The sequence below is a fragment of the Populus alba genome, chromosome 7 (assembly GCF_005239225.2).
Source record: "Populus alba chromosome 7, ASM523922v2, whole genome shotgun sequence".
Lineage (NCBI taxonomy): Eukaryota > Viridiplantae > Streptophyta > Magnoliopsida > Malpighiales > Salicaceae > Populus > Populus alba.
The window spans coordinates 12347475-12363013 of record NC_133290.1 but is presented as its reverse complement, the minus strand read 5'-3'; the positions used below and the strand labels follow the sequence as shown (position 1 = coordinate 12363013).

Genomic DNA, 15539 nt, shown 5'->3' with positions numbered 1-15539 from the left:
TTTGACTTGAAATATTTATAAATATATTTATAACTCATGAATCTTGTCTTTTGTGAAGATAAGAAGTTGAAGTGTAATTTCACCTTTATAATACTTTGAGTTGTATTATATTTAAAATAATATGTTTTATATTAGTATAAAATACTGAATGATTTATGTGGGGTCCCTAAAAAATTATCTTGCGAGTATTAAACTCGGGCTACCATGTTTGAGCCTATTTTTCCTGGGTCCTTACTATATATTAGGCTCGGGCTACCAAGCCTATGAAGTGTGTTTTTGAAGGATTTTTGTTTAGATGCATATTATATGGATTGATCAATTACTATAAGTAAATTTAAGACACAATAAATGACGAATATAAGGGAAACTTTGGACTGCAAAAATTTAGAAGAACCATAGAAGTACAATCACTCGAAGAGAAGCTTGATAAAAACTTGACAACTCCTGATAATGGAGAAAAAAGGTCTCAAGAGTCATGACATCCGAGTTATCTTGAGGTCGAGCCATGCCTCTTGTAATGGTTCAAGAACCGTGAGATTGATGTACATGGTTATGGAAGAATTTCTCCAAAATTATGTCTTCGTTTAAGAGCCTATGAATATTTGACATAGAGATGTGATTTCATCTCATAAGATTTATTTTTTTAATTAACAAAATCTCTAAGTTAAGGACATATCTCCATTATTTTATCAATTGAAATTGAGATATATGTAATGATTGGCAATTTACATCAAAATTGATTTCATTTAAATAATAAAAATAATACATAAAAATAGAAATGAAAATCATATAAAAGTTAACAAATAATTATCAATCTATATATTGGCTTATTATAAATGAATGGAATACAAAATGACAAGTACTCTTGAAATACTATACATATTTCTACTCAAACTAGGAAAAAAAAAAAACCCATCTCCTCGCTCCATCTTTCAAGGTCATCAGTTCAAGCCCTACCAGAAGCAAAGTCTATGTGTGCAAAGACATCTCAAGATTTGAGACGTGAATCTCTCCAAATCTATGAAGACTTGTCCAAAGTTTAGGATAGTTTACCTATCTTCATTTAATGTGAGAAACAAAAAGGGCACAGAGGAATTGAAGTACTTAAACAGAAGCTGAAGTGCTGAACTGATGAACTTATCCTGAGGTAGTTTTTGCCCTTACAAGTCGAAATACAAATACAAAAGGTTGCACGTATTTTAGCCATCATCCCAAAGAATAATTACTATGCAAGTAAACTACATGTTCAAAAATAAAACATAATGAGAGAATAAAATCGAAGCAGTAAGCCTCCAATTTTTCATCTGCTCCTTCGTTTGAAGATACAGTTCATATCTACCACTCCAAACACTTGTTTACCCCTCCCGCAGTTCAAATAGTGAAGAACTGCTCAACTCCCTTTCAAACATCTAACATGGTTCTCAAGATTTTACACCAACAAAAAGGAGAATCAGGTGTGACGGGGCCAGCTACATATTGTAAACGGAACGCGGTGTCTTGGCAACTATCTTCTACTGGTTGCTGCTTTGCCCTTGCTTAGATCTGCAAGCTCCTCGATAAGCTTTCTCTCTTCACTGCTCAATCTTTTTGGAATTTCAACTTGTACGCGAACCAACTGATCACCCCTCATGTTGCTTTTGTTTAGCACAGGGACTCCTTTCTTGGCCATTACAAGTGTGGTGTTTGGCTGAGCTCCAGCTGGGATCTTTAAATCCACCATGCCATCCACTGTCGGCACCTTAATTGTGGTGCCCAAAATGGCATCTATGTATGACACCTTGCATGTGTATAAGATGTTGGTGTCATCACGTTTTAGCACAGGGTCTGGCATGACTTCAATAATAACAAAGAGGTCACCAGGAGATCCACCTCTCCTTCCAGCATTACCTTCGGATCGCACCCTCAAACGGCTACCATAGTCCACACCAGCAGGAACTTTCAGACTGATACGTTTCGTCCTCCTTACCCGTCCATCCCCAGAACAAGTGTTGCATGGGCTAAATGTTTCCCCACTCCCACTACATAAAGAGCATGTCATCACCTGCTGGAAAACACCTAAGGGAGTCCTCGCTGATGAAACAACCTGGCCTTGCCCACCACATGTACTACATTTAGATGGCTTCGTCCCAGCCTTGGCACCTGAACCATCACAAGTTCCACAGCTCTCTAGTCGGGTTATCTCAATTTCTTTTTCAACCCCAAAAACTGCTTCCTTAAAAGTTAAGACTAGATTGTAATATTCATCCTGGCCATCAACTGCTCTATTCCGGGAAGCTCTGCCTCCCATGCCTCCCATGCCGCCCATGCCCTCAAATAGTGACTCAAACAAATCAAAAGGATTGCTGAAATCCTGGTATGATAAAGTGGAGGGTGAGGCAAGTATATGGACAAGTTCTCAACTTTAAAACAAATGATTTTTTCATCATTGACATTAGTAACTTACCCCCATGCCCATGCCAGCACCTTTAAGTCCAGCCTCTCCATACTTGTCATATAAAGATCGCTTCTCATCATCTGATAATACCTGCAAGTCAAGTTTATTCTCAGATCAATTACTACAGACCATGGAATACAAAATCATCACAATTCAAATCATAGACAATAAAACTGAGCTTTCACCTCATACGCATTGCTAATTTCCTTAAACTTCTGTTCTGCATCAGGTTCTCTGCAGCACAAAAATGCAATATTATCAAACAGGTCTGGGAATTAAATTTGTTCAGGTTAAGACAAAACTTAGAATAAATAATTGTAAGACCCCAAAATTGGTTGCCTTTGCGCTATATAAGGATGGAACAGAACACTATAATGCATCTATTCTTTGCTAACAACATGGAACGAGGATCATAGTCAGTAAAGATCCTCTATTCAGAATTTATAGATTGTTATGAATTTGAAATTAACTTCCATCTTTGATATTAAAATCCTCTAAGCAGGATTAATAGACTATTGGGATTTGGAGCCAGCCTTGCAACTAAAGAAATCAAAATCCTTCCGAGTTCTAGAGCATATTCAATATGAAACACCAATCACCAAAATTCATACAATTCTAGATCCACACACATTGAGAATTGTTCATATTGACTTCATCATATAAGGAGAGAGAGCTTAAAAGGCAGCATTTAATAGGAAAAAAGAGAGAGCTGCTGCCTTGAAATGGTGCTCAAGGTTCAAATGGGTGAGAGGCTTCCTATTTTAGTAGCCTACAAAATACAGTTGTCACACTGATTGCTGGTTTTACAAATGATGTAAGGAGGATATAAAGTAAATTTCATTTGTTCCCTTCATACTGGTGGGGATGCTCGACTTTTCACTTAAGAGCACACATGATTTCTCCAGTTTTCAAATGTGTTTGAGCCAATTCTAAAACGTGGCTTGAGCAGTAAGACACTTGTACATTAAATTACTGTATAGACAATTCTTAAAATCCATAAACAATTAGATTCCAAATTGCCATCATCATTTAAATAGCCAATTTCAATAATAGCAGATCCATGCGGTCCTTGATTTGGTCCATGATTCCAATGCAGGGTTCTTCCCCTAATCAATTGGCATGCATGGCCCAACAATTGAGCACATCTTAACTCACACATCCTAGGAAGTCTGTCCATGCCTTCTCTGAAGGCTTGCCCATATGAGGCAGTCTCTAAAAGAAGGAAAAGGCAAGCACCTAAATCTAGTCCAAATGGTACATAGTTCCCATAAACAAAGTCACAAGACAAAGAAAACAAGATGATTGAGCAGAAGGAGGGGAGCAGTCATGCTCACATAAAAGATAAACTTACTTGTTCACATCTGGATGGTAACTCCTAGCAAGTTTTCGATAAGCTGGAAAGCATCGGGAATTGAAACAAAAAAAAAGTCAGAACTTTTTTAATAGAAGATGAATATAGCTATGCCAAACATTAATAACTGAATACAGTTTGATTTGTGGCAAGCATACAAGTTCAATCTTGAAACAAATTGGATCACCTAGAATTGCTCTTTCAAGACAACACGGCAACCTTATCAATTAATGTAGATAAACCCAGCCCTTGCAGAAATTCCATAAATGGTCCTACTCGAGAAGATCTTTAATTTGTGAAGAAGCTTTAGATCAAAACCAGTCCATTACAGTTCTTAATTTCATTACTTCATACAGATCCGGATTTTTTTTTAGGATAACAATCATCTAAGATTCAACCTATTCAGTTACACATGATGGTATAGCAGTTCCATAAATCATGACAGAATAGCATTATAGCATACCAACTCCAAATAAGATAACAATAAAATCCACCAGAAACAATTCACAGCGTGCACAAAAACACAAATGCAAACTTATTTCATGGGCACCATGGACAGGACAGTGCATTTAATTGTTCTCTGCCTAAGGGCTTTGAGAGAAAAAAATGAAACATGTAACCTAGAAATCAGAGTACCAAAGATAGATAAAAAGCAGTTTTTGTTCCTCCAGTGCACAGCTAGGCAATTAAGATTATCAAGTCATTGCAATTGTACAAAAAACTCTCCAAAAAGCACAAATCATAAACGACAAGGAAAGCTCAAAAAATTCAGCTTGAAAAACAATTAAGTGTATGGCTGCATTACTATGACATAAATTTGAAACTGGATGCTCACAGCATAATCTTTTTTAGTTAATGTTGAGCCTTCTTTATATCTTTGTTTAGATTAACAAATCAATTTCAGAAATAAAGAGTATTTTGGTAGTTCAGATTTATAGGACATAGACTCTGATGCATAAATTATTTAAGGATTACATCACCAGGACCTTATATGTGATTGCTCATATTTTCAGGCTTACATCCCTAACCGCTCTATCTTTGTTTCTTAACTATTTCCAGCCAATTTCAACATTGTTCTTTTCAATAATTCTGGCCATCCTGCAATTGGCTTGCAGCACATAGAAACAAGTATTTACAATCTTTGAAGCGTGCTTATGACCTAAAAAAAAGATTACTCATGAAGATCCAATATACTTTGAAAAGCCTAGCTACTGATTTCATGTCTTGTCCCAGTTATGGCTGCACTAATTTAGACAAGTTATCTACAGTCAACATGCACAGATGATAAGCTCAGTGCATGGTGCAGTGCTTCTTGCCTTATCACAACCTCCCACTATATTCTTTCTAAAAAGTTAACCACCTAATAACCCCTATTGGAACAACCACCTCTAACTCCAGCCACTGTACAAAAATTCCTGTACCCAAGTTCTCAATTTGCAACAACAAATCAGTTGCAAGAGCTGGATCTTTTTACAACAATTTGAAGACCTAAATTCCTTCATCATCCTAGAAGACCCATGAAATCAGAACCTAGCTCTAGCATTAGCCCACCACCTGACAATTTGAAGCAGCAACATCAAACCTGCTGCTCTACATATTGGATGTCAGACAATAATTTTATGCTAGAGTACCTAATGCTCTCTTTTAACAACTTTCATTGATGTGCACAAATACATTTTACAGTAATGAAAGGCTTCATAAAGAAGCTCGCAGCAGTATTAGGATTATTACTTTTCAGTGTACACTACACAATCCATAGGTAAAATGGTAGAAAGTTCTACAAAATTTATGGGGCTATAGTATTCTCACTCTTAGATTGTCATATAAGATTAGCACTTGTACACTTACTAAAAACCATACCAACATTACTCCAAGAATAGTAATTCTGCCAAATGCCAGATAGAGAGGAAGGTATTTATCCTCTATCGTGCTTCAGTAGGCACAAGAATTAGGATGTGGTACAACCAAACAAGCATATTACTCAAGAGCATAAAATGAGACAAGTAGAGAACTAAAAATTGAATGGCAGAGGCAATATTAATAAAGTTCAGAAGATGGGGCATGCAAAATATTATTGAAATTGCTTGCCACTTAAAACCTTTTCTGTTCCATTAGGCCTTCTACACAAAAATGACATTGCCAGAATGAGATTAGGCTTCAATTAACAAAGAATAGTAGGTATACCGAGTACATACCACTTTTAATTTCAGATTTACTCGCATTCTTTGATACTCCAAGTACAGAATAGAAATCCTGCAAATGAGAAAATGTTACAAGTTCTAAGTCAAACAAACATTTAAAAACCAAATAATCAAATAACAAGGCAGTCAATACTGCCTCCATTATCATCAATGAGAGAAAATAAAACTATATTTTACACTCACACTATCCGCTCTGACTACAAACCGTGCTCCCCTATGGCCATTTGAAGTTTGAGAAGTTCCTGTATAAGATAACACAGGGAAGGAATCCCGTGAAAATAAGCTTGAGCTTGGTGCCGCCAAGTAGCTCATCTTGTTGTTAATACTGCATGGTGGTTTTAAATACAGTCAATTATCTATCTATCTATACAATTTAAGAACATTTTTAGGACATGATCAAATCAAAATGCAGTGCTGCAAGATGCTAATAAAATATAAGGTAACACATGACACAAAAATTATGGTAGCAATAATAATAAATTGCTGCTATGCAATTTTAAAGCCAAAAATATTGAACTCCTTCAACAACCAAATGACTAATTTTAAAAGAAACTGATCAAGGATAAAAAAAAAAAAAACTTAATACAACTTTCAGTTATATGGCTCACAGCAAGTAGAAAAGAACCTGATGCTTGGACCCATACCAAGTGAAAGAGCATCTAATTTCATCTTTAGATAAATCAAATGTTAACCTCCAGTGCCTTCGGGGAGCACCAAACTTAATTGTTTCACAGTCCACTTAGCAAAAGAACCATCACTGACAAATTCACTCTATTTGGACATGAATTTTTTTGCATTTGTGGAAGACTTATGGGTGTGAAGGACCATTCATGATCTTAGATTATCAGGACTCCTCAAATACCCTTGAATTAAGAAGAGAGCTAAAAACTTCATCTCATTATCTTATCAGTCCAAAAAGGTAAGAATTTCATAACAGAGCATGTCAGCAGAATTTGCTGTCTACAATCAAGGACCTGCTATGGTGCTTACTATTATGCCTGACCACTACCAAACTAGCAAATTTAGTACTATTACTTCCAGTAATCTGAATGTATCTCTATAAAACAAGGTGTTCTCTCATTGATTCAAGAGCCGGCATGACCTAGTGTTTTTGTATGTGTGAGAGCAAGCATGACTTGTCCCAGGCAGTAAATAATAAGTTGCAGTGGCCCAAAGGGACCAACAAATATACATAAAGAAAAGAAAAACTAACTTTTTTTCTGTGTGTGTGTGTGTGAGAGAGAGAGAGAGATTAAATAGATATGCTCACCCATATCGAGCCGTCGACATCCTATTTGGCATATAGGATCTTATCATAAACTGAGGGCGAACACCCCATTGAGCAATTGATGTACTTCCACAAGGTATGATGGCCATCTAAATAGATTTCAGCAACAGAAAAGATCTTAAGTTCTAGTTTAAAACCAATGCCCCTCTCCAAGCTGAAAAAATTATAAAACTTTTATTTTTCCATATACATCATAATCCATAGTAAATTAATTGCACCATTTACCATATACAAATCTACACACTAAATAATTGTTACAAAAGGCTTCTGCTCATATTTTTTCGAAGGACACAAATAACCAATTAATATATATAAGGCAAGAGCTGTCATTTGCAGATTTACTAGGAACAAACACATAATCACAAACCCATTGTTGGAAGTGAAACCAAGTCCAAGTCACGGGTTTCCATGTCATCAGCATAGAACTTTGCAGAGAACCTATTGACCAATGCTTGAACCAAAATTTGAATGAAAACCATTAAGACACACTAGAAAATCACTGGAGAAGTTTCGCCAACAAAAGCATGAGTTTCACACGACTTTTAGTTGACACTCCTGCTAAAACTTTAATGTTTTAACAGTTCCATCACAGGCCCACATAAGGGAGTGTCATACAATTTCACTAGCAATGTAAGACTTCAAGACGATGGCCAATTAGCAAAAGAAAAGGTAACTTCTTTTAAAAACAATTGTTTATGGGGCTCTATTCTATACCTAAAAGTAACTTCTTTTGTGGCTGCCAACATTTTGGAAGAACTTCTCTATGCTTCCCAAAACCAAGAATGCAACTTTTAGCTTTCAAATACAGTTAAAACATTCAAAATGTCAACCAAACAACACGAAATCACTTCTATAACTAGGGTTTCAATCCCAACAAAAGGAAGCAATTTGCAATTGGTATTCATGTAAAATAACAAAGCTTCCAGTGACCCAATAACAAAAATGGCCTATATTCAATAACAAAAACACCAAGATGAGAAAACATAACCATGAAAAATTCAAACTTTATCTTTCTGACTATATATTGAAAGTGGTGCAAAATTAGGGCAGTTAAGGAGAAAGCAAAGTAACCTGTATAAAAGGAACCTGCTTTGTGTATTCTTCTTCTTCTCCTCCTCTCTTTTAAAGTAACAGTGGCTTGCCTGTTAGTTGCCTCTTTCGCAGAGAGAGGGGAAGAGATAGATGGTGTTGGTGGTGGCAGGCAAGAGGAGAAGGCAGCAAGTGGAAGGAGGATGAGGCTAGAGCCTAGAGGTTTCTCATTAGGTGATTTTGCCTCACAGTTGTCTATTTGTAACCTACTTATCTGCCGTTCAATACTGTTCGGTTCATCTTATGCCTTAGATTCTTTTCCTTGATATTGTCTAAGTTCCTTTTGTTCACTTGTCCTATTTTGTACTCTTCCAAAATAATTACAACAAAAAAATAATTATTGTGTTTTCCTAGAAACGGATTCAAAATCATTTTATACTTCAGTATACTTAACAATTGTCTTGATAGCAGGCAGGTTAAATTCATTTTTTTTTCAGGAATTCAAATGTTATTTGTCAATTGAAATAATTTAGTTGCTTATTGTTTTTTTTTAATGAACAGTGAAAATACTAAGATACTTTAAAAGCTAAAAAAAATTAGTCTTTTATCTAGGGGTTTTTTTTATCTTTTCCCATTTATTTATATAATTAAATAGCATTGGTATCATTAAAAGCTCAAAGATATTAACCTTGTAAAGAGAGTTTTTGTTATCTTAACACATTTTTGTATAGTAAAATGATATATTTAACCTTTAACTTAAAAAACCTAAGGCTAGCTTGGGAGGGTGATTTTTTCTTTGCAACATGGTTTTTTTTAATCTAATATTCGAATGCTCTTAGGGTTTGTTTAGTAATTTATATTATTAAAATATTAATAAATCAATAATAATAAAAAAAAAGTTTGTGTGTGCTACACATGTGCCTACAACTCATCGTCCCTTGTGCCATTCTAGAGGAGCATGGGAAGTATTCTAGCGGCAAAAAACTGTTAATCCTCATCTCATCTAACATCTAAGGTAGCTGCGCAACTGTTAAAGTGACGTGTTTGGTCAGGTTGGTAGTGGTTCGACAGTAATGGTTTTTTTTCACGTCCCCTTCTTTTTCTCGCTCTTGAGCCTTGGTATTCGTGTCAAGCCTTTGAAAATTCAACTGTGTTCTCTGGTTATTATTTGTTTTGAATCTGATTCTTATTCTTTTGATTTCTATTTGTTTTGATATTAATGTTTCTTAAAATAATATTTTCAATTTCATCCATCACCATTTAATTTCATTTAATTTTTGTATTCAATCTGGTTTTCATTCTTTTGATTGCTTTTTATTTTTTTATCATTTACATTTATTTTTTATTTTGTCCTTTAGAATTTCATTTTGTTTCTAATTTTGGTTTTTATTTTTTATTGCTCTTTTTTTATCCCTTTCCTCATTTATTTTATTTTTTAATTTAATCACTAGTCAGTTTCTTTCAATTATTTTTTGTACAAGATTTGGTCTTTATTGGTTTAATTTTTATTTTTTTTATAATTGAGAATTTTGCTTTGTAATTTTTTTGTGTTTGCCTAGTTTAAGTTCGGTCTTTTTTTAAATCCTTTTTAAAATTGTTTTTTATTCATTTTTATCATTTGACATTAATTTATTAGGCCTTGAGTTTCTTAATTTGCTTTTCTTTTTTTTATATATATTCATGTCTCATATCTCGGGTCATAAGTTAGTCGAATTAATATGGATTGACTCGTTTTTTTTTTAAATTAATTTTTTTTCAATTTTATCCCTTGTTAGTAAATTATTAACCCTTCAGCTTTGTGATTTTTATGCTCACATTTTCTGTTGCATAACCCGTAACATGAGGAACAAGTTTTGTTGCATAACCCATAGCATGAAGAACAAGTTTTCCTTTTTTATTTTTGTAGGTGATGGTCCGTCTTTGTAAAACATCATTGAAATCTAAAATTTCATGTTAGTAGTAACAAAATATATCACCACACACTCCTTCATGTGTTTACACTTAATAAGATGTCACTTTTATTGTGCTTCACTCAATTATGACTTTTCATGTTAATATGCTCATATTTTTTCATTTTACCTCTTGTGCTCTTCTTTTTAGTTTTTTAAGGAACTAATCATAAACAGTAAAAATCATGGTTTTTTAATGTCTAACCAAAGATTCTCAAGATATAAATAATCAAGAAAAACAAAAATAACAACAAAACAAGAACGCGAGTGAAATAAAAAAAACAATAATATATACGATAATGAAGAGTGAAAAACAACAAATAAATAACACATAAAGTTTAAGGATAAATAGATAAATAAAACCTAAATTTAGAGTCTTGCTCTGATACCAACTAATGTAAATCTAGAAGATAATAACCCTTAAACCCATATGCCAAAAAGCAAGAATAACCTAAGAAAGATAAAATCAAATTATGATATAAAAAAAAATTGACTTAATGATTACGTGAAATAAGACACCTAAGTTATTGGATGAAAAAGACCCCAACCCTATAAGTATAATGAATCATGAACTGGAAGTATAAGAAAAATGCTATAAAAACAATTGATTTTTGATAAGTTCAAGAAAAATTCGATGAAGAACATAAAGTATGAACAAACTCTCACACATAAAATATTATTATGATATCAAAGTCTATAAAAATACATAACTACAAGCTAAAGAACAATATTTATACTAGGTAAAAAACCATAAAAAAGATTGGAAAAAAAATTAAAAAGTATTAAACTAAACAGAAAAAAAATAATCCTAAACCAATTATGAAAGTAATTCAATTACTATACAGTAGCTTTTGAACATTATCACAAAGTCTTTAGGATATCTAATTGCTATGAAATTTTAATTCTATATAAAAAAATTCTTTGAAAACTTTTGAAAAAAATTCAGCTCGATCCAATAATTAGATTGAAAGTTATGCTTGTTTAGTATAAGGTTGTGCAATGAGAAAATTAAAGCCTAAAATCAACTAAAGTTTGTCAAACTCTTGCATAAATCACATTAATTAAAGCCTCGTCATTCCTTATTAAAGTCAAAAGGCTTGACTTGACTCAAATACCCTAAATAAATTTATTAAATGTCTTTTTAAGCTTTTTGATGATTAATCTTGTAATTGATTTAATTGGCACTTCTAATGGATTCTTTGATATAATTAGTTGATTCTCATCAAGACATTTTTGTTTAAGTTTTTGATTTGACCCCCAAAGCTTTAATTATTTTTAAGTAGTTATGTGAAATTGAGCATCAACTTAACATTGTAAATCTTTTTGAGACCGCAAGAAGCACATAAGAAGTTAATTGAAGCAAATTATCACAAAATTATCCCAGTAAGCACAACATTTAAGGATAAAATTAGAAAAAAAAAATCATAAATCAAAACCAAATAATAATAATAATAGGAAACACTATGTGAATCCTCTCACATTGTACAAAGAAACACTAAGCAATTTTAGTTTTTGTTTTTCATTTTAATTTTAGATATTCCCAAAAATCATATGTTAAATATTTAAGATTTACATGTAGCAACCTGTTTTGTGCTTTAGGCATCAGGATCCTATCCATGTATACCAAGAACAGAACTTGTGAAGAAAAGTTTGTTTTCCACCTCGGAAATCAAAATGTTCTGAATTAAACCTTTAAATCAAGCATAGCATAAAGGCAATTAGTGCTTTCAAAACAACCAACCGGGATTGAATTGGCTTAAATGCCCTAAAATATCCATGAACACATCTACATCACATGAAAGGACACAAGTGTTTATGTCAATAACAGAAGATACAAAAAAAACCCTCTAAACTATATAAGAACGCCTTATTTCCTCTTCCCTTCCCCTGTCTGATCTTTCCCCTCACCGACACATCAAATTGTCCATGGAAGATCTTCCATCCTTCAACATCATCATCATCCTTCTCTTCTGTTATGTCACCCAATTCATACTATGGCAAACATTAGCCCTGGACCTACCATGCCGCACCACATGTGGCTCCATACAGGTCAAGTACCCCTTTGGCAGTGGCCACGGCTGCGGCTCCCCCAGGTTCCATCCTTACATAGCATGTTCACCTGAGGGAGACCAGCTCCTCCTCACAACTCACACAGGTTCTTATCCTATCACTTCCATATCCTACACCACCTCCACCTTTATCATCACCCCACCACACATGTCCACATGCAACTCCATGCAACAATCCCCAAACTTAGGCCTGGATTGGGCAAGTCCATTCCAGCTTGGCTCATCAACTTTCCTTCTCCTCTCATGCACACCCCCAACTTCATCTCTTAACATCAAGGGCTCGCCTGTTTGTGACACCTCCTCTTATCTCTGTGCGTCGATTTACACCTGTCCATCTGTGATTGGCCTCGGCTTGCCTCTTTTTCCACCTACAAACACGTGTTGTGTGTATTCTCCCGCTAATTTTAATAGCAAAGGTGAGCTTGATCTCCAAAAGTTGAATTGCATGGGGTTTGCTTCAGTAGTGTCCCTTCAGGACCACCCTACCGACCCTTCCCAGTGGCAATATGGGGTGGAATTGAAGAGCAGAGGTGGAGCTTTGGATGATTATTACATAGATAATAAGTGCAACACTTGTGAGATTAGTGGTGGTGTGTGTGGTTATGCACCTCCTGTCAATTCCTTTGTGTGCGTGTGCAGTGATACAATCAACACCACTATGGATTGCAATACCCGCAGTCTGCAGAATCAACCTGAACTGACATGGAACTCAGTTTCTTTACCCTCCAGTAAGTCGTAATTTCTTTTATTTTTAATCCCTACGTTTCTCCTTTCAAGATTTGAGATATTATCAACCTTAATTAGCCGTTAAGTTTCGATCTTTTCCTTTTTTTCTTTTGCTGAATTATCATGGGTCTATAATCTGCTAAAGTGCTACTGACGGATAGATAAGGATCAGATACTTTTACATGCATGAAATTGGTAGACAATGGTTTTGCAAACCGACTTTCTTCTTTTTTTCACTTAATGGAGAGGAATATGCCAAATGTTATTTGTCATGGAGCATAAAGGGGCATCCTTTCTCGTAGGAAAAAAGGACAAATTTGCAAAAGTAAAAGTTCGAAGACGTAATTTTATTGTAAACCAGAAAAAGAAAATGCAAAGCTGAAGCCTAGAGCACTGATTGTGTACTAATGTGTAATCCAGTGTAATCCTGCAACGCAGGGTCAAGGACTCGATATGTTTTACTTTTTCTATCCCAGGTTAAGCACTCAGATTCAAGCCCTTGTCTGTGAAAGTGGGCAATAGCCAAAGTGCTAATTATAAATGCATCTTTTGTCTGTATGTAGATTCTTAGTGTGAATCTCAATTTATTGCTCACTGATTTTGCAGGGAAGCTGTGGATGGGGTTTCTGGGTGGTCTAGTTTTCGTTGGAGCAGCTTGAGAAAGAGAACAGCTTACAGTTAAGTGAGAGACTGTTCTTTGTGCAGTGATCTGAGGTCTCATTCTAATTAACGAAGACATTTGTTTTGGCAATGGAAAGTTGAAAAGAGATCAAAAGTAGGTCGTATTTGTCAAATTCGAGAGAAATAGTAAAGGAATAAAGATGGGAAGGCCTGGAATCTAATTCATTTATGAATATTACACTTTCCATGTACATTAGCTAGACCTGTATGTTCATAGCGATGGTTGTGGTTTCTAAATTCCTCTTCTAGTTGTTTTCATCAACCATGTTTTCTTTCTAATAAAATGTGCTTTCACTCTTTTTCAACTCACTCAAATTGCAATTTTACACAATTTCCTCACCATTCAAACAACTTCCAAAAGGTTTTGATTTGAAGCAGAGCAAAGGACTATGAGTTCAACATCCATACTTATGGTGGTGCAGGAAAAGGGCACTTCAGCTTTCATTGGATTAACTTTAATTATATAATATTCTTTATTGACTATACAAGAAGAAACAGAGATACAGAGGAGGTTCCAAGAGGCTGCCACCAAGACGAAAGTACTAAGGAACCACCGAAAAATCTCTCCAGCTCTTGCCATGCAAGCTTTTTGTTGGGGTCACCTTACAAGGAAACAGATTTCCAGGGTAACCTAACCAATTTCCACGGCGATGAGGGGATCAGAGCTCGTATTTCTTGCGTTGATCTAACTTTCTCAACTCTCAATAATCAAATGAGCACCTTTCTAAGCTTCGAAATGTCTATAGCACACGCAAGTTGTAGTCTAAATGGAGAATCAGAAAGTCCTGAATTCTCCTCACCATTCTTGGCAGATAATTCAATCTGCCTTACGGCTGTTGGCATGGCTTGCTTGCTTTGATGAAGGAAGATTGTCAATGAAGAAAGACTTTAAGGTGCCTGTAGAGCTCCTTGGGCCCCTCTGCATTGAGTGCATGACCCACATTCTTTATTATTATCACCGACATGCCTGCGCAGGTAGAAGAAGAAGAAGAAGAAGAAGAAGAAGAATCATTAACTTATTCTTGCATCAACTCACGCAATTACTAATTACCAAAATCCCAATTGGCTGCTGAAAAGATGAGCATATCAGGAAGGGTAGGAGGTACAGTAGGTTCCAAAGCTTGTTTCAAAAGTAGATGCTTTTATGTTCTTTCCTATTAGATAGAAATCGAAGCTTGAAAAGGACACTGGGCAGAATAAGTTGTTAAGAATTACCTTTCTAGTCTGTGTGCCAATTCCAGTGGGAAAACCTGGTCATGTTCTCCCCAGATTATGAGTGTAGGCTGCATAAAGGAGAAATAATGCCTTGATGTTAGAGATTAATATAAATCATATTCTGGAATTTCATCTAATAGCTTAATCTATTAAGTTAAGATAGTTTTTTGATATGGTATCAGAACTTTGATGATCAAGCGGTCACGAGTTCGAATCTCACTATCCCTATTTATTTAATAAAAAAAATTATGCACAAGGTAAAATAGGTTTGTGCAAGTTTCAAGCTCAAAAAGCTTTTACTTGAAGAAGTGTGTCAGAAAATAATATAAATCATATTCTAAAATCTCATCTAATAGTTTAAGTTATTGGATTGAAATGTTTTTTTAACACTGAGAAGGTGCTCAAGGAGATAAAGAAAAGCTAAATCTGACAGGAAAATATATACAGAAAATATTGGAAACAGAAAGAAGTTTTTATTACAGTACCTGAGTTATCCTGGGAAGATCAGACATCTTTCTGTCCTTGTGTAATGCCTGGATTAATTCTTTCTTCTCTTGACGGAATTAAGCACACATTACCTGTTCCCAAAGTGAAAA

General features: G+C 34.8%; 2 protein-coding genes across 3 annotated transcripts; one reads left to right on the top strand and one right to left on the bottom strand.

Moving 5' to 3' along the window:
* Nucleotides 1-1111: 1111 nt before the first annotated feature.
* Nucleotides 1112-8559, bottom strand: LOC118043500 (chaperone protein dnaJ A6, chloroplastic). 2 transcript variants are annotated; one of them, XM_035051506.2, is made up of 8 exons: nt 8346-8559; nt 7257-7428; nt 6170-6311; nt 5981-6038; nt 3786-3828; nt 2620-2668; nt 2444-2524; nt 1112-2350 (listed from the first exon to the last, which is right to left on the bottom strand). In XM_035051506.2, exons 2-8 carry the CDS (start codon nt 7361-7363, stop codon nt 1505-1507), a joined length of 1326 nt encoding a protein of 441 aa, XP_034907397.1. In that variant the 5' UTR covers nt 7364-7428; nt 8346-8559; the 3' UTR covers nt 1112-1504. The 2 variants fall into 2 exon arrangements, with proteins under 2 accessions (XP_034907397.1, XP_034907396.1); XM_035051505.2 differs by having other exon boundaries at nt 7257-7363; nt 8346-8558.
* A 3470-nt stretch (nt 8560-12029) lies between these two features.
* Nucleotides 12030-14037, top strand: LOC118043587 (wall-associated receptor kinase-like 20). Its single transcript, XM_035051606.2, has 2 exons — nt 12030-13049; nt 13654-14037. Exons 1-2 carry the CDS (start codon nt 12179-12181, stop codon nt 13704-13706), a joined length of 924 nt encoding a protein of 307 aa, XP_034907497.1. The 5' UTR covers nt 12030-12178; the 3' UTR covers nt 13707-14037.
* Nucleotides 14038-15539: the final 1502 nt, after the last annotated feature.

What these genes read in the sequence shown, in the direction of transcription:
- LOC118043500 (XM_035051506.2), bottom strand. Translation starts at nt 7,363, where the DNA reads ATGGCCATCATACCTTGTGGAAGTACATCAATTGCTCAATGGGGTGTT. An exon ending in ATGTCGACGGCTCGATATGG is followed by an intron (nt 6,312 to 7,256) that starts GTGAGCATATCT and finishes ACCACCATGCAG; the next exon opens with TATTAACAACAAGATGAGCT. An exon ending in TACCATCCAGATGTGAACAA is followed by an intron (nt 2,669 to 3,785) that starts GTAAGTTTATCT and finishes TTTGTGCTGCAG; the next exon opens with AGAACCTGATGCAGAACAGA.
- LOC118043587 (XM_035051606.2), top strand. Translation starts at nt 12,179, where the DNA reads ATGGAAGATCTTCCATCCTTCAACATCATCATCATCCTTCTCTTCTGT. An exon ending in CTCAGTTTCTTTACCCTCCA is followed by an intron (nt 13,050 to 13,653) that starts GTAAGTCGTAAT and finishes CTGATTTTGCAG; the next exon opens with GGAAGCTGTGGATGGGGTTT.